The 27,980-nt window shown below is 50.3% G+C and overlaps 1 protein-coding gene across 1 annotated transcript; it reads right to left on the bottom strand.

Moving 5' to 3' along the window:
* Positions 1-276: 276 nt before the first annotated feature.
* TUT1 (terminal uridylyl transferase 1, U6 snRNA-specific) lies at positions 277-27,824 on the bottom strand. Its single transcript, XM_038764584.1, has 8 exons — positions 27,743-27,824; positions 24,351-24,541; positions 19,843-20,158; positions 18,427-18,527; positions 15,450-15,868; positions 13,324-13,433; positions 3,686-3,778; positions 277-1,340 (listed from the first exon to the last, which is right to left on the bottom strand). The coding sequence occupies exons 1-8, from the start codon at positions 27,822-27,824 to the stop codon at positions 304-306; spliced, it is 2,349 nt and encodes a 782-aa protein (XP_038620512.1). The 3' UTR covers positions 277-303.
* Positions 27,825-27,980: the final 156 nt, after the last annotated feature.

A 27,980-nucleotide genomic window follows, 5' to 3' on the forward strand; every position in this document is an offset into this window, starting at 1 on the left:
TAACAAATGCCATCATCATCAATAAATAGAGTAATAAACAGAGGTTCCTTCCCGATGATCGACTGATAAACGCCAGGCTCCGGCCCCGGGAGTTGGGAAACACAAGCAGGGAAAGACTGCCTTTCTCGGCTATCGAAAAGAGGGAAGTTCACCCGGGGTAGGGCCCGGCCCCGTGGGTTTCCTTCCGGACCCGCCGGCCCGTTTCCAGGTCTCCCGTGGGAAGCCGAAGGTCCCCCCGCCCCCCGTTCCGTGGGAGGCGATAAGAGGAAACGGATGTAAAAAAAGAAACAAATCCGCACATTTTTATTCTCCAGGCCCATCCCGGAGGAGGTGTCTCAGGGCCTGAGGTAGGAAACTCCGCAGGAAATGGTGGAGGTCGGGGAACAGGCCCTGGGGATCGTGGCCGGGGCTCAGGGCCAGGCCGGACGGGGAGACCGAGGCGGTGAACGTCAGGAGGGGGTCGGTCTCGGGCCGGGCCCCCCCCGGCTCCCGCAGCCTCAGCTGTCGGGTGACCAGGGCCTCGGCCTCCAGCCAGCCGGGCCCGGCCTCCTCCCTCAACCGGCGCCGCGCCCGCCGCCGCCCCTGCCACACCGGGTGGTGAAGGGCCCAACGCCGGGTGGCCGCGGACGGAGCGGGGGTCTCCTCGCCCTCCTCCTCTCCGGACCCTCCGCCGGGCTCGGGGTGGGCCGGGGCGGGCTGACCCCCGACCCCGGGGGCCGGCTCCCGTGGCCGCCCTTCCTTGGCGGCGGCGGCGGCGACGGGCTCCGGAGCCATCTCCCCGGCCGGCTGCCCCGCACGTGCGGGAGATTTCGGCTCCTCGTCGTGCCCGTCGAGCCTCGCCCTCTTGCTTTCTCCTCCCTGCGGTTGCGGCCCCTCTTCCCCGGCCCGCCGCCTCTCGCCCCCCGGCCCGGGCCGGCACCCCAAGGCGTCCCGCAGCACCCGGGCCACGGCGGCGGCCACGTGCCCGGAGGAGGGGCCGGCGGGCAGCGGGATGGGGGTGGCCGACGGGGGGTCGCGGGCCCCGGGCTGCAGGAGGGGGAGCAGCCCCCAGTCCCGGCCCCGGGCCGGGCGGCGGCGGAAGCGGAGGCCGCGGCAGTAGCCGGCCGCCTCGCGGCAGCAGCCCCGCAGCCGCCCGGCCACCCGGCCGCTCACGTTGGCGGCCACGTTGTGGCTGAGGTCGAAGGGGTCTTGGATGTTGAGGGGGCCGAGGCGCAGGCCCCCCCACAGCCCGGGGGGCAGGCCTCCGGCCACGGCCAGCGCCCGGCCTTCCCGCAGGGACAGCACGGAGCCTCGCAGATCCCAGGCGGACACGCACGAGAAGAACTGGGACAGGAGGGAGCCTGCGGAGGGGCGGGGGGAGAGACACGAGTCGGCTCGGACCATCCATCGTAACCATGATGTTCCCCCTGTTAGACTGTGAGCCCACTGTTGGGTCGGGACTGTCTCTATATGTTGCCAATTTGTACTTCCCAAGTGCTTAGTACAGTGCTCTGCACGTAGTAAGCACTCAATAAATACGATTGATGATGATGATGATGATGATGATGTAATGGTTAAGCGCTCACTACGCGTCACGCGCTGTTCTAAGCACCAGGATAGATACGAGGTACCGATTGCCAATTTGCCAATTGCCAATTTGTACTCTATGTTGCCAGTTTGCCAATTGCCAATTTGTACTATATGTTGCCAATCTGTCCTTCCCAAGCGCTGAGTCCAGTGCTCTGCACATAGTAAGCGCTCAATAAATACGATTGATGATGATGATGTAATGGTTAAGCGCTCACTACGTGTCACGCGCTGTTCTAAGCACCGGGATAGATACGAGGTACCGACTGCCAATTTGCCAATGCCAATTTGTACTCTATGTTGCCAATCTGCCAACTGCCAATTTGTACTATATGTTGCCAATTTGGACTTCCCAAGCGCTTAGTCCAGTGCTCCGCACATAGTAAGCGCTCAATAAATACGATTTGATGATGATGATGATGTAATGGTTAAGCGCTCACTACGCGTCACATGCAAGCACCAGGATAGATACAAGGTACCAACTGCCAATTTGCCAATTGCCAATTTGTACTATATGTTGCCAATCTGTACTTCCCAAGCGCTGAGTCCAGTGCTCTGCACATAGTAAGCGCTCAATAAATACGATTTGATGATGATGTAATGGTTAAGCGCTCACTACGCGTCACGCGCTGTTCTAAGCACCGGGATAGATACGAGGTACCGATTGCCAATTTGCCAATTGCCAATTTGTACTATATGTTGCCAATTTGCCAATTGCCAATTTGTACTATATGTTGCCAATTTGGACTTCCCAAGCACTGAGTCCAGTGCTCTGCACATAGTAAGCGCTCAATAAATACGATTTGATGATGATGATGATGTAATGGTTAAGCGCTCACTACGCGTCACGCGCTGTTCTAAGCACCGGGATAGATACAAGGTACCGACTGCCAATTTGCCAATTGCCAATTTGTACTATATGTTGCCAATTTGCCAATTGCCAATTTGTACTATATGTTGCCAATCTGTCCTTCCCAAGCGCTGAGTCCAGTGCTCTGCACGTAGTAAGCGCTCAATAAATACGATTGATGATGATGATGATGTAATGGTTAAGCGCTCACTACGCGTCACGCGCTGTTCTAAGCACTGGGATAGATACGAGGTACCAATTGCCAATTTGCCAATTGCCAATTTGTACTATATGTTGCCAATCTGCCAATTGCCAATTTGTACTATATGTTGCCAATTTGGACTTCCCAAGTGCTTAGTCCAGTGCTCTGCACGTAGTAAGTGCTCAATAAATACGATTGATGATGATGATGATGATGATGTAATGGTTAAGCGCTCACTACGCGTCACGCGCTGTTCTAAGCACCGGGATAGATACGAGGTACCAATTGCCAGTTGCCAATTTGTACTTCCCAAGCACTGAGTCCAGTGCTCTGCACATAGTAAGCGCTCAATAAATACGATCGATTGATTGAAGGTACTACTACTAATAATAATGGCACTTAGCTGTGTGACTTTGGGCAAGTCACTTACGTCTCTGGGCCTCAGTGACCTCATCTGGAAAACGGGGGTGAGGACGGGTGAGCCTCCACCCCGGGGGGACAACCTGATCACCTCGTAGCCTCCCCGGCGCGTAGAACGGTGCTTTGGCACACAATCAATCGTATTTATTGATCGCTAGCTGTGTGCGCAGCACTGTACTAAGCGCTCGGGAAGGACAAGTCGGCAACATCTAGAGACGGGCCCTACCCAACAGCGGGCTCACAGTCTAAGTGCTCACGGTAAGCGCTTAATAAATGCCATCGCTATGATTATCACCTTAGATGAGGTAACTGAGGCACAGAGAAGTGACCTCTGCTCAAGGTCAAACGATACCACCCACGTAGTGGAGCCGGGATTAGAACCCGGGCCCGGGCTCTTCCCGCTCGGCCACGCCGCGGCCCCCAAGGGGATCCCGGGAGCTTCCCGCTCCTTCGCAGGACAAGCCCGGGACTTCCAGACTTTTAGACCGTGAGCCCAACGTTGGGTAGGGACTGTCTCTATATGTTGCCAATTTGTACTTCCCAAGCGCTTAGTCCAGTGCTCTGCACATAGTAAGCGCTCAATAAATATGATCGATTGATTGATTCCTCCCCGCCGCTGCTCCGGTCCCCCTTTTTCCGCAACTTACTGACGCTCTCCACGTTGGTGCTGGGCTCCATCCGGGAAGCATCCTGAGGGAATGAACAGTCCCAGCCGTCGACCTCTACCTGCTCCCCCTCGCCTGGGAACACACAAATAATAACAATAATAATAATAATGGCATTTATTAAGCGCTTACTATGTGCAGAGCACTGTTCTAAGCGCTGGGGAGGTTACAAGGTGATCAGGTTGGCCCACGGGGGGCTCACAGTCTTCATCATCATCATCATCAATTGTATTTATTGAGCGCTTACTATGTGCAGAGCACTGTACTAAGCGCTTGGGAAGTACAAATTGGCAACATATAGAGACAGTCCCTACCCAACAGTGGGCTCACAGTCTAAAAGGGGGAGACAGAGAACAAAACCAAACATACTAACAAAATAAAATAAATAGAATAGATATGTACAAGTAAAATAAATGAGTAATAAATATGTACAAACATATATACATATATACATGTGCTGTGGGAAAGGGAAGGAGGTAAGATGGGGGGGATGGAGAGGGGGACGAGGGGGAGAGGAAGGAGGGGGCTCAGTCTGGGAAGGCCTCTTTACAGACGAGGTAACTGAGGCCCAGAGAAGTCAAGCGACTTGCCCAAAGTCACACAGCTGGCAAGTGGCGGAGCCGGGATTTGAACCCATGACCTCCGACTCCAAAGCCCGGGCTCCTTTCCACTGAGCCACGCTGCTTCTCACAAGGGGTGATGGGGGTCGGGAAAGGGATCCGGGAAAGCCAAGGAAGACAGTGGATGGACACCCAAGGAAGCCGGCCCGCGGAGGCCGGGATTGTGAACCCGTTTTCTTTTTTTTAATAACGGCATTTATTAAGCGCTTACTATGTGCAAAGCACTGTTCTAAGCGCTTGTTGGGTAGGGACCGTCTCTCTATGTTGCCAACCTGTACTTCCCAAGCGCTTAGTACAGTACTAGAAGCAGCGTGGCTCAGTGGAAAGAACCAGGGCTTGGGAGTCAGAGGTCGTGGGTTCAAATCCCAGCTCCGCCGCTTCATTCATTCATTCAGTCATATTTATTGAGCGCTTGCTGTGTGCAGAGCACTGGACTAAGCGCTTGGGAAGGACAAGTCGGCAATATCCAGAGAAGGTCCCAACCCAACAGTGGGCTCAGAGTCTAGAAGGGGGAGACAGAGAACAAAACAAACCATATTAACAGAATAAAATTAATAGAATAAATATGTACAAGTAAAATAAATAGAATAATAGAGTAATAATAATAAATAGCCACTAATAACAATCATTATTATAATTATTATATTATATTACATATAACATATAATACATATCATATATCATATATCACAATATATAACATCACATATCATATAATATATAATATCATATATTATATACAATACATTATATTGCATAATATATTATGGTATATTATATAAATATTATATCATGTAATATATTATATTATTATTTATTATTATCATTATTAGCCACTAATAATAATAAATAGCCACTTGTCAGCTGTGTGACTTTGGGCAAGTCACTTCACTTCTCTGTGCCTCAGTTCCCTCATCTGGAAAATGGGGATGAAGACCGCGAGACCCCCCCCGTGGGACAACCCGATCACCTTGCAACCTCCCCAGCGCTTAGAACGGTGCTTGGCACATAGTAAGCGCTTAACAAATGCCATCATCATTATTATTCTCATTAATATTCCAGAGCTCTGCACACAGTAAGCGCTCAATAAATACGACTGAATGAAGGAACGACAGGGCGGGTGGGCTTTGGTCGACAGGGAGGCCTTGGGGGGGATGGAGAGGGGCGCTGGGGGCGTTCAATCAATCAATCGTATTTATTGAGCGCTTACTGTGTGCAGAGCACTGGACTAAGTTCATACCTCCTCAATCGTATTTATTGAGCGCTTACTGTGTGCAGAGCACTGGACTAAGCGCTTAAATACCTGTCATTTGGGTGAGCTGGGTAAGGGACGGCAGCACGGGAGGGCTCCGGGTCTGCAGGAAATAAAGGACCAGCAACGCCAGGGCGTAGTTACTGAGGAGGGGCCCACTCCCTGCGGGGGGGAGACAAACAGAACTCCATCAGTCCAATTTATTGAGTGCATAATAACAATAATAAATAATAATAATAATAGTAATTTGCTAAGCGCTTTCTAAGTGCTGGAAATTCTTCAAATCCCGGCTCCGCCGCTTGTAGACCGTCTTCTAGACAGTGAGCCCGCTGTTGGGTAGGGACCGTCTCTAGATGTTGCCAACTTGTCCTTCCCAAGCGCTTAGTACAGTGCTCTGCACGCAGTAAGCGCTCAATAAATACGATCGGATGGATGAATGTCCTGGGTTCAAATCCCGGCTCCGCCAACTGTCAGCTGTGTGACTTTGGGCATGTCTCAACATCTCTTCTAGACTGTGAGCCCACTGTTGGGTAGGGACAGTCTCTATGTGTTGCCAATTTGTGCTTCCCAAGCGCCTAGTACAGTGCTCTGCACACAGTAAGCGCTCAATAAATACGATTGATTGATTTATCGTCAGCTGTGTGACTTTGGGCAAGTCACTTCACTTCTCTGGGCCTCAGTTCCCTCATCTAGAAAATGGGGATGAAGACTGTGGGCCCCACGTGAGACAATCTGATCACCCTGTATCATCCCCAGTGCTTAGAACAGTGCTCTGCACATAGTAAGCGCTTAATAAATGCCATCACTATTATTATTATTCTCTGTGCCTCAGTTCCCTCACCTGTAAAATGGGGATGAAGACTGTGAGTCCCCCGTGGGACAACCTGATCACCTTGTAACCTCCCCAGCGCTCAGAATAGTGCTTTGCACATAGTGAGCGCTTAATAAATGCCATCATTATTATTATTATTACTAAGCGCTCTGCAGGAAATAAAGGACCAGCAACGCCAGGGCGTAGTTACTGAGGAGGGGCCCACTCCCTGCGGGGGGGAGACAAACAGAATTCCATCAATCCAATTGATTGAGTGCATAATAATAATAATAAATAATAATACTAATAGTAATTTGCTAAGCGCTTTCTAAGTGCCGGAAAGTCTTCAAATCCCGGCTCCGCCGCTTGTAGACCGTCTTCTACACTGTGAGCCCGCTGTTGGGTAGGGACCGTCTCTAGATGTTGCCAACTTGTCCTTCCCGAGCGCTTAGTACAGTGCTCTGCACGCAGTAAGCGCTCAATAAATACGATCGGATGGATGAATGTTCTGGGTTCAAATCCCGGCTCCGCCAACTGTCAGCGGTGTGACTTTGGGCATGTCTCTTAGTTTCTCTTCTTCTAGACTGTGAGCCCGCTGTTGGGTAGGGACCGTCTCTATGTGTTGCCAACTTGTGCTTCCCAAGCGTTTAGTACAGTGCTCTGCACACACTAAGCGCTCAATAAATATGATTGATTGTCAGCTGTGTGACTCTGGGCAAGTCACTTCACTTCTCTGGGCCTCAGTTCCCTCATCTATAAAATGGGGATGAAGACTGTGAGCCCCACGTGAGACAATCTGATCACCTTGTATCGTCCCCAGCGCTTTGCACATAGCAAGCGCTTAATAAGTGCCATCGTTATCATCATTATTCTCTGGGCCTCAGTTCCCTCACCTGTAAAATGGGGATGAAGACTGTGAGTCCCCCGTGGGACAACCCGATCACCTTGTAACCTCGCCAGCGCGCAGAACAGTGGTTGGCACATAGTAAGCGCTTAATAAATGCCATCATTATTATTATTATTATTATTATTACTAAGCGCTCTGCAGGAAATAAAGTGCCAGCAACGCCAGGGCATAGTTACTGAGGAGGGGCCCACTCCCTTGGGGGAGAGAAACAGAACTCGATCAATCCAATTTATTGAGTGCATAATAATAATAATAATAATAATAAATAATAATAGTAATTTGTTAAGCGCTTTCTAAGAGCCAGAAATTGTTCAAATCCCGGCTCCGCCAATTGTCAGCTGTGTGACTTTGGACAAGTCACTTCACTTCTCTGGGCCTCAGTTCCCTCACCTATAAAATGGGGATTAAGACTGTGAGCCCCACGTGAGACAATCTGATCACCCTGTATCATCCCCAGTGCTTAGAACAGTGCTTTGCACATAGTAAGTGCTTAATAAATGCCATCATTATTATTATTATTCTCTGGGCCTCAGTTCCCTCACCTGTAAAATGGGGATGAAGACTGTGAGTCCCCCGTGGGACAACCTGATCACCTTGTAACCTCCCCAGCGCTCAGAACAGTGCTTTGCACATAGTGAGCGCTTAATAAATGCCATCATTATTATTATTATTATTATTACTAAGTGCTCTGCAGGAAATAAAATGCCAGCAACGACAGGGCGTAGTTACTGAGGAGGGGCCCACTCCCTGTGGGGGACAGACAAACAGAACTCCATCAATCCAATTTATTGAGTGCATAACAACAATAATAAATAATAATACTAATAGTAATTTGCTAAGCGCTTTCTAAGTGCCGGAAAGTCTTCAAATCCCGGCTCCGCCGCTTGTAGACCATCTTCTAGACTGTGAGCCCGCTGTTGGGTAGGGACCATCTCTATATGTTGCCAACTTGTCCTTCCCGAGCGCTTAGTACACGCAGTGTACTCTGCACGCAGTGAGCGCTCAATAAATACGATTGGATGGATGAATGTCCTGGGTTCAAATCCCGGCTCCGCCAACTGTCAGCTGTGTGACTTTGGGCATGTCTCTCAGCTTCTCTTCTTCTAGACTGTGAGCCCGCTGTTGGGTAGGGACCGTCTCTATGTGTTGCCAACTTGTCCTTCCCAAGTGCTTAGTACAGTGCTCTGCACACAGTAAGCGCTCAATAAATACGATCGGATGGATGAATGTCCTGGGTTCAAATCCCGGCTCCGCCAACTGTCAGCGGTGTGACTTTGGGCATGTCTCTTAGCTTCTCTTCTTCTAGACTGTGAGCCCACTGTTGGGTAGGGACCAACAGTTGGGTAGCTATGTGTTGCTAACTTGTGCTTCCCAAGCGCTTAGTACAGTGCTCTGCACACATTAAGCGCTCAATAAATCCGATTGATTGATGGATTGATTGTCAGCTGTGTGACTTTGGGCAAGTCACTTCATTTCTCTGGGCCTCAGTTCCCTCATCTATAAAATGGGGATTAAGACTGTGAGCCCCACGTGAGACAATCTGATCACCCTGTATCATCCCCAGCGCTTAGAACAGTGCTTTGCACATAGTAAGCACTTAATAAATGCCATCATTATTATTATTATTATTCTCTAGGCCTCAGTTCCCTCACCTGTAAAATGGGGATGAAGACTGAGAGTCCCCCGTGGGACAACCTGATGACCTTGTAACCTCCCCAGCACTCAGAACAGTGCTTGGCACATAGTAAGCACTTAATAAATGCCATCATCATCATTATTATCATTATTATTATTATTATTATTACTAAGCGCTTGGGTGGATACGAGCAAATTGGGCTGGACACAGTCCCTGTCCCACGGGGAACTCCCAGTCTCAATTCCCATTTTCCAGATGAGGGAACTGAGGCCCAGAGAAGTGAAGTGACTTGCCCAAGGTCCCTCAGCAGACAAGTGGCGGAGCCGGGATTAGAACCCGTGCAGAGCGCTCGGGACAGTACAACACAACAATAAATGGACACGTTCCCTGCCCACAGTGAGCTTATGGTTTCGAGGGGGAGAAAGGCATTAATTGAAATAAATTTATTTACATTTATGTACAATTGTCATAATGTACAATTCCCATTTTCCAGATGAGGGAACTGAGGCCCAGAGAAGTGAAGCGACTTGCCCAAGGTCCCTCAGCAGACAAGTGGCGGAGGCGGGATTAGAACCCGTGCAGAGCGCTCAGGACAGTACAACAATAAATGGACACGTTCCCTGCCCACAGTGAGCTTACGGTTTCGAGGGGGAGAAGGGCGTTAATTGAAATAAATAAATTTATTTACATTTATGTACAACTGTCATAATGTACAATTCCCATTTTCCAGATGAGGGAACTGAGGCTCAGAGAAGTGAAGCGACTTGCCCAACGTCCCTCAGCAGACAAGTGGCAGAGCCGGGATTAGAACCCGTGCAGAGCGCTCGGGACAATACAGCAATAAATGGACACGTTCCCTGCCCACAGTGAGCTTACGGTTTCGAGGGGGAGAAAGGCATTAATTGAAATAAATAAATTTATTTACATTTATGTACAACTGTCATAATGTACAATTCCCATTTTCCAGATGAGGGAACTGAGGCCCAGAGAAGTGAAGCGACTTGCCCAACGTCCCTCGGCAGACAAGTGGCGGAGGCGGGATTAGAACCCATGCAGAGCGCTCGGGACAGTACAACACAGCAATAAATGGACACGTTCCCTGCCCACAGTGAGCTTGCGGTTTCGAGGGGGAGAAAGGCATTAATTGAAATAAATACATTTATTTACATTTATGTACAACTGTCATAATGTACAATTCCCATTTTCCAGATGAGGGAACTGAGGCTCAGAGAAGTGAAGTGACTTGACCAACGTCCCTCAGCAGACAAGTGGCAGAGCGCTCGGGACAGTACAACACAACAATAAATGGACATGTTCCCTGCCCACAGTGAGCTTATGGTTTCGAGGGGGAGAAAGGCATTAATTGAAATAAATAAATTTATTTACATTTATGTACAACTGTCATAATGTACAATTCCCATTTTCCAGATGAGGGAACTGAGGCCCAGAGAAGTGAAGCGACTTGCCCAACGTCCCTCGGCAGACAAGTGGCGGAGCCGGGATTAGAACCCGTGCAGAGCGCTCGGGACAGTACAACACAGCAATAAATGGACACATTCCCTGCCCACAGTGAGCTTGCGGTTTCGAGGGGGAGAAAGGCATTAATTGAAATAAATACATTTATTTACATTTATGTACAACTGTCATAATGTACAATTCCCATTTTCCAGATGAGGGAACTGAGGCTCAGAGAAGTGAAGTGACTTGACCAACGTCCCTCAGCAGACAAGTGGCAGAGTGCTCGGGACAGTACAACACAACAATAAATGGACATGTTCCCTGCCCACAGTGAGCTTATGGTTTCGAGGGGGAGAAAGGCATTAATTGAAATAAATAAATTTATTTACATTTATGTACAACTGTCATAATGTACAATTCCCATTTTCCAGATGAGGGAACTGAGGCACAGAAGTGAAGTGACTTGCCCAAGGTCCCTCAGCAGACAAGTGGTGGAGCCGGGATTAGAACCCGTGCAGAGCGCAAGGGACAGTACAGCAATAAATGGACACGTTCCCTGCCCACAGGGAGCTTACGGTTTCGAGGGGGAGAAAGGCATTAATTGAAATAAATAAATTTATTTACATTTAGATACAACTGTCATAATGTACAATTCCCATTTTCCAGATGAGGGAACTGAGGCTCAGAGAAGTGAAGCTACTTGCCCAACGTCCCTCAGCAGACAAGTGGCGGAGGCGGGATTAGAACCCGTGCAGAGCGCTCGGGACAGTACAACACAGCAATAAATGGACACGTTCCCTGCCCACAGTGAGCTTACGGTTTCGAGGGGGAGAAAGGCATTAATTGAAATAAATAAATTTATTTACATTTATGTACAATTGGGGATTAGAACCCGTGCAGAGCGCTCGGGACAGTACAACACAACAATAAATGGACACGTTCCCTGCCCATAGTGAGCTTATGGTTTCGAGGGGGAGAAAGGCATTAATTGAAATAAATACATTTATTTACATTTATGTACAACTGTCATAATGTACAATTCCCGTTTTCCAGATGAGGGAACTGAGGCCCAGAGAAGTGAAGTGACTTGCCCAAGGTCCCTTCAGCAGACAAGTGGCGGAGGCGGGATTAGAACCCGTGCACAGCACTCGGGACAGTACAACAATAAATGGACACGTTCCCTGCCCACAGGGAGCTTATGGTTTCGAGGGGGAGAAAGGCATTAATTGAAATAAATAAATTTATTTACATTTATGTACAATTGGGGATTAGAACCCGTGCAGAGCGCTCGGGACAGTACAACACAACAATAAATGGACACGTTCCCTGCCCATAGTGAGCTTATGGTTTCGAGGGGGAGAAAGGCATTAATTGAAATAAATACATTTATTTACATTTATGTACAACTGTCATAATGTACAATTCCCGTTTTCCAGATGAGGGAACTGAGGCCCAGAGAAGTGAAGTGACTTGCCCAAGGTCCCTTCAGCAGACAAGTGGCGGAGGCGGGATTAGAACCCGTGCACAGCACTCGGGACAGTACAACAATAAATGGACACGTTCCCTGCCCACAGGGAGCTTACGGTTTCGAGGGGGAGAAAGGCATTAATTGAAATAAATAAATTTATTTACATTTATGTACAATTGGGGATTAGAACCCGTGCAGAGCGCTCGGGAGAGTACAACACAACAATAAATGGACACGTTCCCTGCCCACAGTGACATTACGGTTTCGAGGGGGAGAAAGGCATTAATTGAAATAAATAAATTTATTTACATTTATGTACAATTGTCATAATGTACATGACATGTACATGTTTATTATTTTGTTAATATGTTTTGTTTTGTTGTCTGTTTCCCCCTTTTAGACTGTGAGCCCACTGTTGGGTAGGGACTGTCTCTATATGTTGCCAACTTGGACTTCCCAAGCGCTTAGTCCAGTGCTCTGCACACAGTAAGCGCTCAATAAATACGATTGATTGATTGATCGATCGATTGATTGATTTATGTACATAGCTCTAGTAGAGAAGCAGCGTGGCTCAGTGGAAAGAGCCCGGGCTTTGGAGCCGGAGGTCATGGGTTCGAATCCCGGCCCCGCCAGTTGTCAGCTGGGTGACTTTGGGCAAGTCACTTCACTTTTTTTGAGAAGCAGCGTGGCTCGGCGGAAAGAGTCCGGGCTTTGGAGCCGGAGGTCATGGGTTCCAATCCCGGCCCCGCCAGTTGTCAGCTGGGTGACTTTGGGCAAGTCACTTCACTTTTTTTGAGAAGCAGCATGGCTCGGCAGAAAGAGCCCGGGCTTTGGAGTCAGAGGTCACGGGTTCGAATCCCGGCCCTGCCAGTTGTCAGCTGGGTGACTTTGGGCAAGTCACTTCACTTTTTTTGAGAACCAGCGTGGCTCGGCAGAAAAAGCCCGGGCTTTGGAGCCAGAGGTCATGGATTCGAATCCCGGCTCCGCCACATATCCGCTGTGTGACCTTGGGCAAGTCACTTCACTTCTCTGAGCCTCAGTTACCACATCTATAAAATGGGGATGAAGACCGTGAGCCCCCCGTGGGACAACCCGACCCCCCTGTATCCCCCCCAGCGCTTAGAACAGTGCTCTGCACATAGTAAGCGCTTCACAAATGCCATTATTTATTTATTTCTATTTTTTCTCCGTGACCTCACCTGGAAAATAGGGATGAAGGCCGCGAGCCCCCCGGCCCCGAGGGACAACCCGATCACCTCGTAACCTCCCCAGCGCTTAGAAGGGCAAGTAGTAAGCGCTTCATAAATGCCGTTATTATGCTTTTTAAAGGCGCTAATTTATTTCTATTAATTTACCACGGGGCCGCAAGGCAGTCCCCCCCCGCCTGACTCTCCCCTGAATCCCCCCAGCTTCGCTCGGCCCCCGCTTTCCCAGGGCAAGGGGTCTCGCGGCCGGCCCCGTCTCTGACCTGTCAGCCCCCGGCCCTGGGCCCAGCAGCGCACAGAATAGACGAGGGGTCGCACCCGACCATCCAGTTGGGAGCACAGTCGCAAGTACTTGGAGTTGTACAGGGCCAGCCTGGGATGGAGGGAAAAGACGGGGAGGGAGGGAAAAGGAATGGACGGAGAGAAGGAGGGAATCATAAAAATAAGAATGATGGTATTTCATTCATTCATTCATTCATTCATTCATTCATTCATTCAATCGTATTTATTGAGCGCTTACTGCGTGCAGAGCACTGGACTAAGCGCTTAATAGTGATGGCATCTGTGAAGCGCTTACTATGTGCAAAGCACTGTTCTAAGCGCTGGGGGGGATACAATGGGGTCGGGTTGTCCCACGGGGGGCTCACAGTCTTCATCCCCATTTTTACAGATGTGGTAACTGAGGCTCGGGGGGTTGGGGGGGGGGGTACAATGTGATCAAGTTGTCCCACGGGGGGCTCACAGCCTTCATCCCCATTTTTACAGATGTGGGAACTGAGGCTCAGCGGGGGGGGGGGGGGGGGGGGTACAATGTGATCAAGTTGTCCCACGGGGGGCTCACAGTCTTCATCCCCATTTTTACAGATGTGGTAACTGAGGCTCGGGGTGGGGGTGGGGGGGGTACAGTGTGATCAAGTCGTCCCACGGGGGGCTCACAGTCTTCATCCCCATTTTTACAGATGAGGGAACTGAGGCTCAGAGAATCAATCAATCAATCAATCGTATTTATGAGCGCTTACTGTGTGCAGAGCACTGGACTAAGCGCTTGGGAAGGACAAGTTGGCAACATCTAGAGACGGTCCCTACCCAACAGCGGGCTCACAGTCTAAAAGGGGGAGACAGAGAACAAAACCAAACATACTAACAAAATAAAATAAATAGAATAGATATGTACAGGTAAAATAAATAAATAGAGTAATAAATCTGTACAAACATATATACATATATACAGGTGCTGTAGGGAAGGAAGTAAGATGGGGGGATGGAGGGGGGATGAGGGGGAGATGAAGGAAGGGGCTCAGAGAAGTTAAGTGACTTGGCCAAGGTCACACAGAGGACTTGTGGCGGAGCCGGGATTCGAACCCACGACCTCTGACTCCAAAGCCCGGGCTCTTTCCACTGAGCCACGCTGCTTCTGGTTATCCCGATGCTTCCCCCAGCCCGGACGCCCCGAGTGGCCAAGGGCGGGGGGGGAAGCACAGTAAGTGCTCAATAAATACGATTGAATGAATGAATGAATAAAACAGGGTTGGCAGACACGTTCCCTGCCCATGACGAGCTTAAGTGGCGAAGCAGCGTGGCTCAGTGGAAAGAGCCCGGGCTTTGAAGTCAAAGGTCGTGGGTTCGAATCCCGGCTCTGCCACATGTCTGCTGTGTGACCTTGGGCAAGTCACTTCTAGACTGTGAGCCCACTGTCGGGTAGGGACTGTCTCTATATGTTGCCAACTTGTACTTCCCAAGCGCTTAGTCCAGTGCTCTGCACACAGTAAGCGCTCAATAAATACGATGATTGATTGATTGACTTAACTTCTCTGTCTCTATATGTTGCCAACTTGTCCTTCCCAAGCGCTTAGTCCAGTGCTCTGCACACAGTAAGCGCTCAATAAATACGATTGATGATGATGAGTCTCTGAGCCTCAGTTCCCTCATCTGTCAAATGGGGATGAAGACCGTGAGCCCCACGTGGGACAACCTGATCACCTCGTATCCCCCCCCACAGCGCTTAGAACAGTGCTTTGCACATAGTAAGCGCTTAACAAATGCCATTATTATTATTATCTAAGGGCCCGGTGAAATATTATTATTAAATAATATAAACATAATATAATAATTTAATATAATATAATGTTAAATAATAACATTAATAATAATAATAATAGGGATTGAGACCGCAAGCCCGCCGGTGGGACCATCTGATCCCAGCGCTTAGAACGGTGCTCTGCACATAGTAAGCGCTTAATAAATGCCATCATTATCATCATCATCATCAATCGTATTTATTGAGCCTTACTATGTGCAGAGCGCTGTAGTAAGCGCTTAACAAATCGTTAGTATTATTATTATTATCCCGCGATCTCTCCCCCACCAAACGTCCCCCCCGGGCCCGTACCGGTTGCTGAGGGAGACGTCCCCATGCAGGCCGGAGGGCCGGTGGCAGAACTTGACGACGGGGCGCCGGGCCGAGGGCACGGGGCGGACCCGGTGCACGCCGGGGACGCAGCCCCTGAGGATGGAGCCCACCAGCTCCAGCGTGGCCGCCTCCCGGCCCCGCTCCCCCCGGGCGGCCTCCGCCGGCCCCCCGGCCTTCTGCCCCGGCGGAGGGGAGCCGGACGGGGAGGACTGCGGGGAGGCGGGGGTCTCCGAGGCCAGGGCGGAGTCCGGGGTCCGGGGGCCGACGGAGGAGCAGGCCGGAGGCTCGGCCTCTCCGGGAGACGCCGGGGGCGAGGCCGAGGCGGACGCCAGGATCTGAGCGTCCAGCGGAGAGGCCAGGGCGGAGTCCGGGCCCGGAGAGTCTGGGGCCTTCAGATCCTGTTGTGGGAAGCGGAGAGGGGGCTTCTGCCAGGCCACACCTGCCCTGTGCTGCACACTCCCCTCTCGGCGCTACCAACGCTTCCCCTACGGCCCAACCAACGGTAATAATAATAATGATAACGACGGTATTTGTCACGCGCTTCCTACGTGTCGAGCGCTGTTCTAAGCGCTGGGGGAGATACGAGCTAATCGGGTTGGACACAGTCCACGTCCCACCACACCCACTCTGTGCTGCACGCTCACACTCCCCTCTCTCTGCGTTACCATCGCTTCCCCTACGGCCCAACAGTAATAATAATAATGATGATAATGACGGTATTTGTCACACGCTTCCTAAGTGTCGAGCGCTGTCCTAAGCGCTGGGGGAGATACGAGCTAATCGGGTTGGACACAGTCCACGTCCCACCACACCCACTCTGTGCTGCACACTCACACTCCCCTCTCTCTGCGCTACCATCACTTCCCCTAAGGCCCAACCAACAGTAATAATAATAACGATAACAACAGTATTTGTCACACGCTTCCTACGTGTCGAGCGCTGTCCTAAGCGCTGGGGGAGATACGAGCTGATCAGGTTGGACACAGTCCATGTCCCACCACACCCACTCTGTGCTGCACACTCACACTCCCCTCTCTGCGCTACCATCGCTTCCCCTACGGCCCAACAGAAATAACAATAATGATAACAACGGTATTTGTCACACGCTTCCTACGTGTCACACACTGTCCTAAGCACTGGGGGAGATACAAGCTAATCGGGTTGGACACAGTCCACGTCCCACCACACCCACTCTGTGCTGCACGCTCACACTCCCCTCTCTCTGCGTTACCACCGCTTCCCCTACGGCCCAACCAACAGTAATAATAATAACAATAACGATGGTATTTGTCACGCGCCCACCACACCCACTCTGTGCTGCACACTCACACTCCCCTCTCTGCGCTATCATCGCTTCCCCTACGGCCCAACGGTAATAATAATAATGATAACGACGGTATCTGTCACACGCTTCCTAAGTGTCGAGGGCTGTACTAAGCGCTGGGGGAGATACGAGCTAATCGGGTTGGACACAGTCCACGTCCCACCACACCCACTCTGTGCTGCACACTCACACTCCCCTCCCTCTGCGCTATCTCGCTTCCCCTACGGCCCAACCAACGGTAATAATAATAATGATAACGATGGTATTTGTCACGCGCTTCCTACGTGTCGAGCGCTGTCCTAAGCGCTGGGGGAGATACGAGCTGATCAGGTTGGACACAGTCCACGTCCCACCACACCCACTCTGTGCTGCACACTCACACTCCCCTCTCTCTGCGCTACCATCGCTTCCCCTACAGCCCAACCAACAGTCATAATAATAATGATAACAGTAATTGTCACGCGCTTCCTAAGTGCCGAGCGCTGTCCTAAGCGCTGGGGGAGATACAAGCTGTCTAGACTGTGAGCCCCCTTCTAGACTGTGAGCCCACTGTTGGGTAGGGACCGTCTCTAGATGTTGCCAACTTGGACTTCCCAAGTGCTTAGTCCAGTGCTCTGCACACAGTAAGTGCTCAATAAATATGATTGATTGATTGATTGAGCTAATCAGGTTGGACACAGTCCACATCCCACCACACCCACTCTGTGCTGCACACTCACACTCCCCTCTCTCTGCGCTATCTCGCTTCCCCTACGGCCCAACGGTAATAATAATAATGATAACGACGGTATCTGTCACCCGCTTCCTACGTGTCGAGCGCTGTCCTAAGCGCTGGGGGAGATACGAGCTGATCAGGTTGGACACAGTCCACGTCCCACCACACCCACTCTGTGCTGCACACTCACACTCCCCTCTCTCTGCGTTACCATCGCTTCCCCTACGGCCCAACGGTAATAATAATAATGATGATAACGACGGTATTTGTCACACACTTCCTAAGTGTCAAGCGCTGTCCTAAGCGCTGGGGGAGCTACGAGCTGTCTAGACTGTGAGCCCACTGTTGGGTAGGGACCGTCTCTAGATGCTGCCAACTTGGACTTCCCAAGCGCTTAGTACAGTGCTCTGCACACAGTAAGCGCTCGATAAATACGATTGATTGATTGACTGATTGAGCTAATCAGGTTGGACACAGTGCAACCAACGGTAATCATAATAACGATAACGGCGGTATTTGTCACGCGCTTCCTCCGTGTCGAGCGCTGTCCTAAGCACATGGGGCTCACATCATCGTCATCAATCGTACTTACTGAGCGCTTACCGTGTGCAGAGCACTGTACTAAGCGCTTGGGAAGTGCAAGTTGCCATTGGACAGATGAGGGAACTGAGAGGCGAAGCGACTTGCCCAAGGTCACACAGCGGACAAGTGGCGGAGCCGGGATTAGAGCCCAGGTCCTTCCCACTCCCAGGCCGCGGCGCTATCCGCTAGGCCACGCTGCTTCTGCCCGTGGTGGCAAATTCATCTAACCCCCATTCCATGGCAAAAGGGCGGCTCATCCGCCTTCTGTCCTTCCCGCCCCGTTCTCTCTTCCCGGCCCCTACGGCCCATTCCCGCATCCCACCCCTCCGCCTCACCTGCTCCTCCTCTAAGTCTCCCAGGTCCAGAAAGATGTCAAGGTCACAGCCGTGGACGTCAAAGCCGTTCGTGAAGGAGCCGAAGGGTCGGACCACGCAGCCTGGGAGGGGAAGGGAACGGAAGACGGAAGGAATCAATCAATCAATCAATCGTATTTATTGAGCGCTTACTGTGTGCAGAGCGCCGGACTGAGCGCTTGGGAAGTCCAAGTTGGCAACATCTAGAGACGGTCCCTACCCAACAGTGGGCTCACAGTCTAGAAGCGCTTAATAAATGCCATTATTATTATTAAGGTGGGAGAGTTCAGAAGGGCCAGTGGGAAAGGGAGGGACAGTCAGAGTGCCCACGGTCGGACTGGCCTTCTATAAAGGGATTCGTTCATTCGCTCAATCGTATTTATTGAGCGCTTACTGTGTGCAGAGCACTGGACTAAGCGCTTGGGAAGGACAAGTTGGCAACAACTAGAGACGGTCCCTACCCAACATTCATTCAATCGTATTTACTGAGCGCTTACTGTGTGCAGAGCACCGGACTAAGTGCTTGGGAAGGACAAGTTGGCAACGACTAGAGACGGTTCCTACCCAACATTCGTTCAAGCGTATTTATTGAGCGCTTACTGTGTGCAGAGCACTGGACTAAGCGCTTGGGAAGGACAAGTTGGCAACATCTAGAGACGGTCCCTACCCAACAGTGGACTCACAGTCTGGAAGCGCTTAATAAATGCCATTATTATTATTAAGGCGGGAGAGTTTAGAAGGGCCAGTGGGAAAGGGAGAGACGGTCAGAGTGCCCACGGTCGGACTGGCCTTCTATAAAGGGATTCGTTCATTCGCTCAATCGTATTTACTGAGCGCTTACTGTGTGCAGAGCACCGGACTATGCGCTTGGGAAGGACAAGTTGGCAACGACTAGAGACGGTCCCTACCCAACATTCGTTCAAGCGTATTTACTGAGCGCTTACTGTGTGCAGAGCACCGGACTAAGCGCTTGGGAAGGTCAAGTTGGCAACGACTAGAGACGGTCCCTACCCAACATTCATTCAAGCATATTTATTGAGCGCTTACTGTGTGCAGAGCACCGGACTAAGCGCTTTGGAAGTCCAAGTTGGCAACATCTAGAGACGGTCCCTACCCAACAGGGGGCTCACAGTCTAGAAGGGGGAGACAGAAAACCAAACATATTACCAAAATAAAATAAATAGAATAGGTATGTACAAGTAAAATAAATAGAGTAATAAATCTGTACTAACCTATATACAGGTGCTGTGGGGAGGGGAAGGAGGTAAGGCGGAGGGGATGGAGAGGGAGTGTGGGAAGGCCTCCTGCCGGGAGGGACTCCGCCGCCGGCTTCTCCGGCCGCGGGAGGATGCGGGAAAGACCTGGGGGACGGAGCGGGGCAGACGGGAAGCTCCTCACCGGGGAAGAATTCCGTGAAGACTTCCTGCATCAGCGCCACGACGAGCTCCCGCAGCTGGCGCTCGGGCCCGGAGAGCTCCCACAGCTCCACCAGTCTCCCCATCTGGGCTCCCACATCCGGGGCCTCGGCCAGGGCCCGGCCGAGCCGCTGGCTATCCGGCGGCCTCCCCCTGAGGGAGCCGGGCGCCAGGGCCCGGAATTCCTTCTGCTCCCGGGGCCGCACCCGGAGCCGGTGGCCTTCCAGGAGGTGCTGGGGCCGGGACAGGACGGCTTCCCTGGTTGCCACGTCGCCCAGCTCCACGATGGCAAATACGCCCTGTCGGGAAAGACAGGCAGGTTGAAGTTCATTCATTCATTCATTCATTCAACCGCATTTATTGAGCGCTTACTATGTGCAGAGCACTGGACTACTACTACTAATAATAATGGCATTTATTAAGCGCTTACTATGTGCAGAGCACTGGACTAAGCGCTGGGGAAGTACAAGTTGGCAGCATAGAGAGACGGTCCCTACCCAACAGTGGGCTCACGGTCTAGAAAGGGGAGACGGAGTTGTTGCGCTCGGTTTGGTTTTTTTAAACCGTATTTGTTAATAATGATAATAATAATGATGGCATTTATTTATTCATTCATTCATTCAATCGTATTTATTGAGTGCTTACTGGGTGCGGGGAGACAGACAGGGTTGTTGTGTTTGGTTTTTTTTAACTGTATTTGTTAACAATAATAATAATAATAATGATGATGGCATTTATTCATTCATTCATTCAATCGTATTTATTGAGTGCTTACTGGGTGCGGGGAGACAGACAGGGTTGTTGTGTTTGGTTTGGTTTTTTTTAACTGTATTTGTTAACAATAATAATAATAATAATGATGATGGCATTTATTCATTCATTCATTCAATCGTATTTATTGAGTGCTTACTGGGTGCGGGGAGACAGACAGGGTTGTTGTGTTTGGTTTGTTTTTTTTTAACTGTATTTGTTAACAATAATAATAATAATAATGATGATGGCATTTATTCATTCATTCATTCAATCGTATTTATTGAGTGCTTACTGGGTGCGGGGAGACAGACAGGGTTGTTGTGTTCGGTTTGGTTTTTTTTAACCGTATTTGTTAACAATAATAATAATAATAATAATAATGATGGCATTTATTCATTCATTCATTCAATCGTATTTATTGAGTGCTTACTGTGTGCGGGGAGACAGACAGGGTTGTTGTGTTCGGTTTGGTTTTTTTTAACCGTATTTGTTAATAATAATAATAATGATGATGGCATTTATTTATTCATTCCATTCCATTCATTCATTCATTCAATCGTATTTATTGAGTGCTTACTGTGTGCGGGGAGACAGACAGGGTTGTTGTGTTCGGTTTGTTTTTTTTTAACCGTATTTGTTAATAATAATAATAATAATGATGATGGCATTTATTTATTCATTCATTCAATCGCATTTATTGAGCGCTTACTGTGTGCAGAGCACTGGACTAAGCGCTTGGGAAGGACAAGTTGGCAACATTCATTCAATCGTATTTATTCATTCATTCAATCGTATTTATTGAGCGCTTCCTGTGTGCGGAGCACTGTACTAAGCGCTTGGGAATTAAGCGCTTACTATGTGCAAAGCACTGTTCTAAGCGCTGGAGAGGTTACAAAGTGATCAGGTTGTCCCATGGGGGGGCTCGCAGTCTTCATCCCCATTTTACAGATGAGGGAACTGAGGCCCAGAGAAGTGAAGGGACTTGCCCAAAGTCACACAGCTGACAATTGGCGGAGCTGGGATTTGAACCCATGACCTCTGACTCCAAAGCCCGGGCTCTTTCCACTGAGCCACGCTGCTTCTAGACTGTGAGCCCGCTGTTGGGTAGGGACCGTCTCTTGATGTTGCCAACTTGTACTTCCCAAGCCCTTAGTACAGTGCTCTGCACACAGTAAGTGCTCAATAAATACGACTGAATGAATGAATGAATGAATGAATGGAAAGCACCGGGGCTTTGGAGTCAGAGGTCATGGGTTCAAATCCCGGCTCCGCCACTTATCAGCTGGGTGACTTTGGGCAAGTCACTTCACTTCTAGACTGTGAGCCCACTGTTGGGTAGGGACCGTCTCTAGATGTTGCCAACTTGGACTTCCCAAGCGCTTAGTCCGGTGCTCTGCACACAGTAAGCGCTCAATAAATACGACTGATCGATTCTCTGGGCCCCAGTCACCTCACCTGTAAAATGGGGATTGAGACCGTGAGCGCCCCGTGGGACGGCCTGATGACCTTGTAACCTCCCCAGTGCTTAGGACAGTGCTTTGCACATAGTAAGCGCTTAATAAATGCCATTATTAGTATTATGCTCTATCCACTAAGCTGCACTGCTTCTCCAAGAGGGGTGTGCCTCTTTTTTTATGTGACCCTCGAACCCCACCCCTCCCAATTTTCCTCAGTTCTCTCCCACCCTTGATTGCCCAACCAAGACTCAAATTCATTTTCATATTCATATTCTCTCTCCTCTTAATATCCCTCGTTCTCGCCCGTCCCGCCGTCGACCCCCGGCCCCCGTCCTCCCCCTGGCCGGGAATTCCCTCCCTCTGCCCATCCGCCAAGCTAGCTCTCTTCCTCCCTTCAAATCCCTACTGAGAGCTCACCTCCTCCGGGAAGCCTTCCCACACTGAGCCCCCTTTTTCCTCTCCTCCTCCCCATCACCCCCCACCCTACCTCCTTCCCCTCCCCACAGCCCCTGTATATATGTTTGTACAGATTTATTACTCTATTTATTTTACTTGTACGTATTTACTCTTCCATTTCTTTTGTTAATGATGTGCATCTAGCTTTAATTCTATTTATTCGGATGACTTGACACCCGTCCACGTGTTTTGTTGTCTGTCTCCCCCTTCTAGACTGTGAGCCCGCTGTTGGGCAGGGACCGTCTCTAGGTGTTGCCAACTTGTCCTTCCCAAGCGCTTAGTCCAGTGCTCTGCACACAGTAAGCGCTCAATAAAGACGATTGAACGAATGTTGGGTAGGGACCGTCTCTAGGTGTTGCCAACTTGTCCTTCCCAAGCGCTTAGCCCAGTGCTCTGCACACAGTAAGCGCTCAATAAATGCAATTGAACGAATGTTGGGTAGGGACCGTCTCTAGTCGTTGCCAACTTGTCCTTCCCGAGCGCTTAGTCCGGTGCTCTGCACACAGTAAGCGCTCAATAAATACGATTGAGCGAATGAACGAATCCCTTTATAGAAGGCCAGTCCAACCGTGGGCACTCTGACTGTCTCTCCCTTTCCCACTGGCCCTTCTAAACTCTCCTGCCTTAATAATAATAATGGCATTTATTAAGCGCTTACTATGTGCGAAGCACTGTTCTAAGCGCTGGGGAGGTTCCAAGGTGATGAGGTTGTCCCACGGGGGGCTCCCAGTCTTCATCCCCATTTTCCAGATGAGGGAACTGAGGCCCAGAGAATAATAATGATAATAATAATGATGGCATTTATTAAGCGCTTACTACGCGCACCGTTCTAAGCGCTGGGGAGGTTCCAAGGTGATGGGGTTGTCCCACGCGGGGCTCACAGTCTTCATCCCCATTTTCCAGATGAGGGAACTGAGGCCCAGAGGATAATAATGGTAATAATAATGATGGCATTTATTAAGCGCTTACTATGTGCACTGTTCTAAGCGCTGGGGAGGTCCCAAGGTGATGGGGTTGTCCCACACTGGGCTCCCAGTCTTAATCCCCATTTAACAGATGAGGAAACTGAGGCCCAGAGAATAATAATGATAATAATAATGACGGCATTTATTAAGCGCTTACTATGTGCAAAGCACCGTTCTAAGCGCTGGGGAGGTTCCAAGGTGATGGGGTTGTCCCAGGCGGGGCTCCCAGTCTTCATCCCCATCTTCCAGATGAGGGAACTGAGGCCCAGAGAATAATAATGGTAATAATAATGATGGCATTTATTAAGCGCTTATTACGTGCACCGTTCTAAGCGCTGGGGAGGTTCCAAGGTGATGGGGTTGTCCCGCGGGGGGCTCCCAGTCTTCATCCCCATTTTCCAGATGAGGGAACTGAGGCCCAGAGAATAATAATGATAATAATAATGATAGCATTTATTAAGCGCTTACTATGTGCAAAGCACTGTTCTAAGCGCTGGGGAGGTTCCAAGGTGATGGGGTTGTCCCGCGGGGGGCTTCCAGTCTTCACCCCCATTTTCCAGATGAGGGAACTGAGGCCCAGAGGAGTGACGTGACTTGACCAGCCACACGGCCGACAGCTGGCGGGGTGGGGATTTGAACCCATGATCTCCAAGGCCCCGGAGCCACGCTGCCCGCCTTGAATCCCTGATGATGATGATGGCATTTATTAAGCGCTTACTATGTGCAAAGCACTGTTCTACACTGCCCGCCTTGAATCCGGAAGTCCCTGATGATGATGCTGATGGCATTTATTAAGCGCTTACTATGCGCAGAGCACTGTTCGACCTCCACCCCGCCCCGCGGAACACGCCGATACCCACCTTGTCCTTGTCCATGACAATGCCGGCGACGGGCCCAAAGGTCTGGAAGTAGCGGGACAGGCGGGAGGGGTCCGTGCCCCTGGGGAAACCGCTGACAAACACGCTGCGCAGGCCCTGCGACTGGCGGCTAGCGCGGAGCCCCTCCAGCCGACGGTGCTTCCGCCCGCCCAGGTGGGCATCGAGGCTGGGACCTCCGAAAAGGAGTCGATCCGTCGGTCATCACGATAATAACGATCGCAATAATCGTAAAAAAGTCACAGTAATCGCGGTATTTCTTAAGGGCCTTCTGCGAACCGGGCACGGTGCTATATATGCTGTACGTATTTATTACTCTATGTATTTTTATTTATTTATCAATCGTATTTATTGAGCGCTTACTATGTGCAGGGCACTGTACTAAGCGCTTTATTTATTTATTTATTTATCTATATATCTATTTATTTAGTTATTTATTTATTCATTTTACTTGTACATAGCTATTCTATCTATTTTATTTTGTTAGTACGTTTGCTTTTGTTCTCTGCCTCCCCCTTTCAGACTGTGAGCCCACTGTTGGGTAGGGACTGTCTCTAGATGTTGCCGATTTGTACTTCCCAAGCGCTTAGTACAGTGCTCTGCGCATAGTAAGCGCTCAATAAATACGATTGAGGATGATGATGCTACGCGCTGAGCGGGACACAGGCGAATCGGGGTGATGAGGATGGTACTTTAGACTGTGAGCCCACTGTTGGGTCGGGACTGTCTCTATATGTTGCCCAACTTGGACTTCCCAAGCGCTTAGTCCAGTGCTCTGCACACAGTAAGCGCTCAGTAAATACGATTGATGATGATGACTATATATGTTGCCAACTTGTACTTCCCAAGCGCTTAGTCCAGTGCTCTGCACACAGTAAGCGCTCAATAAATACGATTGATGATGATGACTGTCTCTATACGTTGCCAACTTGGACTTCCCAAGCGCTTAGTACAGTGCTCTGCACATAGTAAGCGCTCAATAAATACGATTGATTGATTGTTAAGCGCTTACTACGGGCAAAGCACTGTTCGAAGCGCTGGGGGGATAACAAGGTGATCGGGTTGTCCCACACTGTACCTCCCAAGCGCTTGGTACAGTGCTCTGCACACAGTGAGCGCTCAACAAATACGGCTAAATGAATGAAAGAATGGGGCTCAGAGTCTTAATCCCTAACACGATTGACTGAATGAATGAATGAATGGGGCTCAGAGTCTTAATCCCCATTTTACAGATGAGGGAACTGAGGCCCATTCATTCATTCATTCAATTGTATTTATTGAGTGCTTACTGTGTGCAGAGCACTGGACTAAGCGCTTGGGAAGTACAATCAATCATATTTATTGAGCACTTACTGTGCTCCTATTGTCCTATTTATTCATTCATTAATTCATTTAATCGTATTTATTCATTCATTCATTCAATCGAATTCATTCATTCAATCGTATTTACTGAGCGCTTACTGTGTGCGGAGCACTGTACTAAGCGCTTGGGAAGGACAAGTCGGCAACATCTAGAGACGGTCCCTGCCCAACCGCGGGCTCACAGTCTAGAAGGGGGAGACAGACAACAAAACATGCAGACAGAAGTCAAAATCATCAGAACAAATAGAATTATAGCTTGAGCGCTTACTGTGTGCACAGCACTGTGCTAAGCGCTTGGGAAGTACAAGTCCCCTGCCCACAAGGAGCTCACAGTCCAGAGGAGGAGCTTCGAGTGGGCACAGTCCCTGTCCCACAGGACAGTCCCAGTCTCAATCCCCATTTTACAGAAGAGGTCACTGAGGCCCAGAGTCTCAATCCCCATTTTACAGACGAGGTCACTGAGGCCCAGAGAAGAGCCCACTGGTGGGTAGGGACTGTCTCTCTACGTTGCCAACTTGTAATAATAATAATAATAATAATGATGGCATTTATTAAGTGCTTACTATGTGCAAAGCACTGTTCTAAGCGCTGAGGGGGTTACAAGGTGATCAGGTTGTCCCACGTGGGGCTCACAGTCTTCATCCCCATTTCACAGATGAGGGAACTGAGGCCCAGAGAAGTGAAGTGACTTGCCCCAAGTCACACAGCTGGCAAGTGGCAGAGCCGGGATTTGAACCCACGACCTCTGACTCCAAAGCCCGGGCTCTTTCCACTGAGCCACGCTGCTTGTACTTGTACTGGTACTTCCCAAGCGCTTAGTACAGTGCTCTGCACACCGTAAGTGCTCAATAAATACGACTGAATGAAGTGACTTCCCCGTGGTCACACGGCAGACATGTGGCGGAGCCAGGATTCGAACCCATGACCTTCTGAGTCCCAGGCCCGGGCTCTATTAGGATTAGAGCAGTGCTTTGCACATAGTAAGCGCTTAACAAATGCCGTCATCACTACGCCACGCTGCTTCTTTACTGGGCACTTACGGTGTGTGCCTGCTGTTGGGTAGGGACCGCCTCTAGATGATGCCAACTTGTCCTTCCCAAGCGCTTAGTCCAGTGCTCTGCACACAGTAGGCGCTCAACAAATACGACTGAATGAATGAATGAATGAAGTGACTTCCCCGAGGTCACACGGCAGACACGTGGCGGAGCAGGATTCGAACCCATGACCTTCTGAGGCTGAGGCCCAGGCCCGGGCTCTATTAGGATTGGAGCAGTGCTTTGCACATAGTAAGCGCTTACTAAAGGCCGTCATCACTACGCCGCGCTGCTTCTTTATTGAGCACTTATGGTGTGCTGGGCACTGCCGGCTGTTGGGGAGGGCCCGTCTCTCTATGTGTTGCCGACTTGTCCTTCCCAAGCGCTTAGTCCAGTGCTCTGCACACCGTAAGCGCTCAATCAATACGATTGATGGATTGATTGATTGATTGACCAGGCCCTGGTCCGGCCTAAGGGTCAGGGAGAAGAGGACCCCGCCCCCCCGAGGGCCCACACACACACACAACACACATACACGCACAACACACATACACAACACACACAACACACACCCCATAACACACAAACACAACACACATACACAGCACAACACACACCCACATACACAACACACACACACCCACATACAAACACACACACATACACAACACACCCACCCACACACATACACAACACACAAACCCCCACATACACAACACACACACACCCACACCCACATACACAACACACACACACCCACATACACAACACACACACATGCACAACACACACACACCACACATACACCACACACAAACCCCACATACACAACACACAAACCCCACATACACAACACACACAACACACACACACCCCACACACATACATACACAACACACACCCCACATACACAACACACACACCCCACATACACAACACACACACCCCACATACACAACACACACCACCCCTCGCCCTTACGGTTGGCCGTGTTCACGTGGCACAGACGGCAGCGGAAACCGCCGCGCGCCAGGGCCTCCACATCCGCCTCCTGCTCCGCCATGTTCCCCCGGCTCAGGCGCGGGAAGGAAGCTACTTCCGGTTCCCCCTCCGCGGCCCAGGAACGCACTTCCGGTCGCCCTGCCAACCGACCGACCAATCCCCGGAGGCCTCCGAAGGCAGCCCCTCCCACCCGCCTCCGGGTGGGGGGGGGGGGGAA

The sequence above is a fragment of the Tachyglossus aculeatus genome, chromosome 22, assembly GCF_015852505.1.
Source record: "Tachyglossus aculeatus isolate mTacAcu1 chromosome 22, mTacAcu1.pri, whole genome shotgun sequence".
Lineage (NCBI taxonomy): Eukaryota > Metazoa > Chordata > Mammalia > Monotremata > Tachyglossidae > Tachyglossus > Tachyglossus aculeatus.

Excerpts from the sequence above, each read along its gene's own strand:
- TUT1 (XM_038764584.1), bottom strand. The coding sequence starts at position 27,824 with ATGGCGGAGCAGGAGGCGGATGTGGAGGCCCTGGCGCGCGGCGGTTTC. Across the intron at positions 20,159-24,350 it reads TTGTCATGGACAAGGACAAG|GGCGTATTTGCCATCGTGGA; the intron begins GTGGGTATCGGC and ends CTTTCCCGACAG. Across the intron at positions 3,779-13,323 it reads CCAGGGCCGGGGGCTGACAG|GCGAGGGGGAGCAGGTAGAG; the intron begins GTCAGAGACGGG and ends GTGTGTTCCCAG.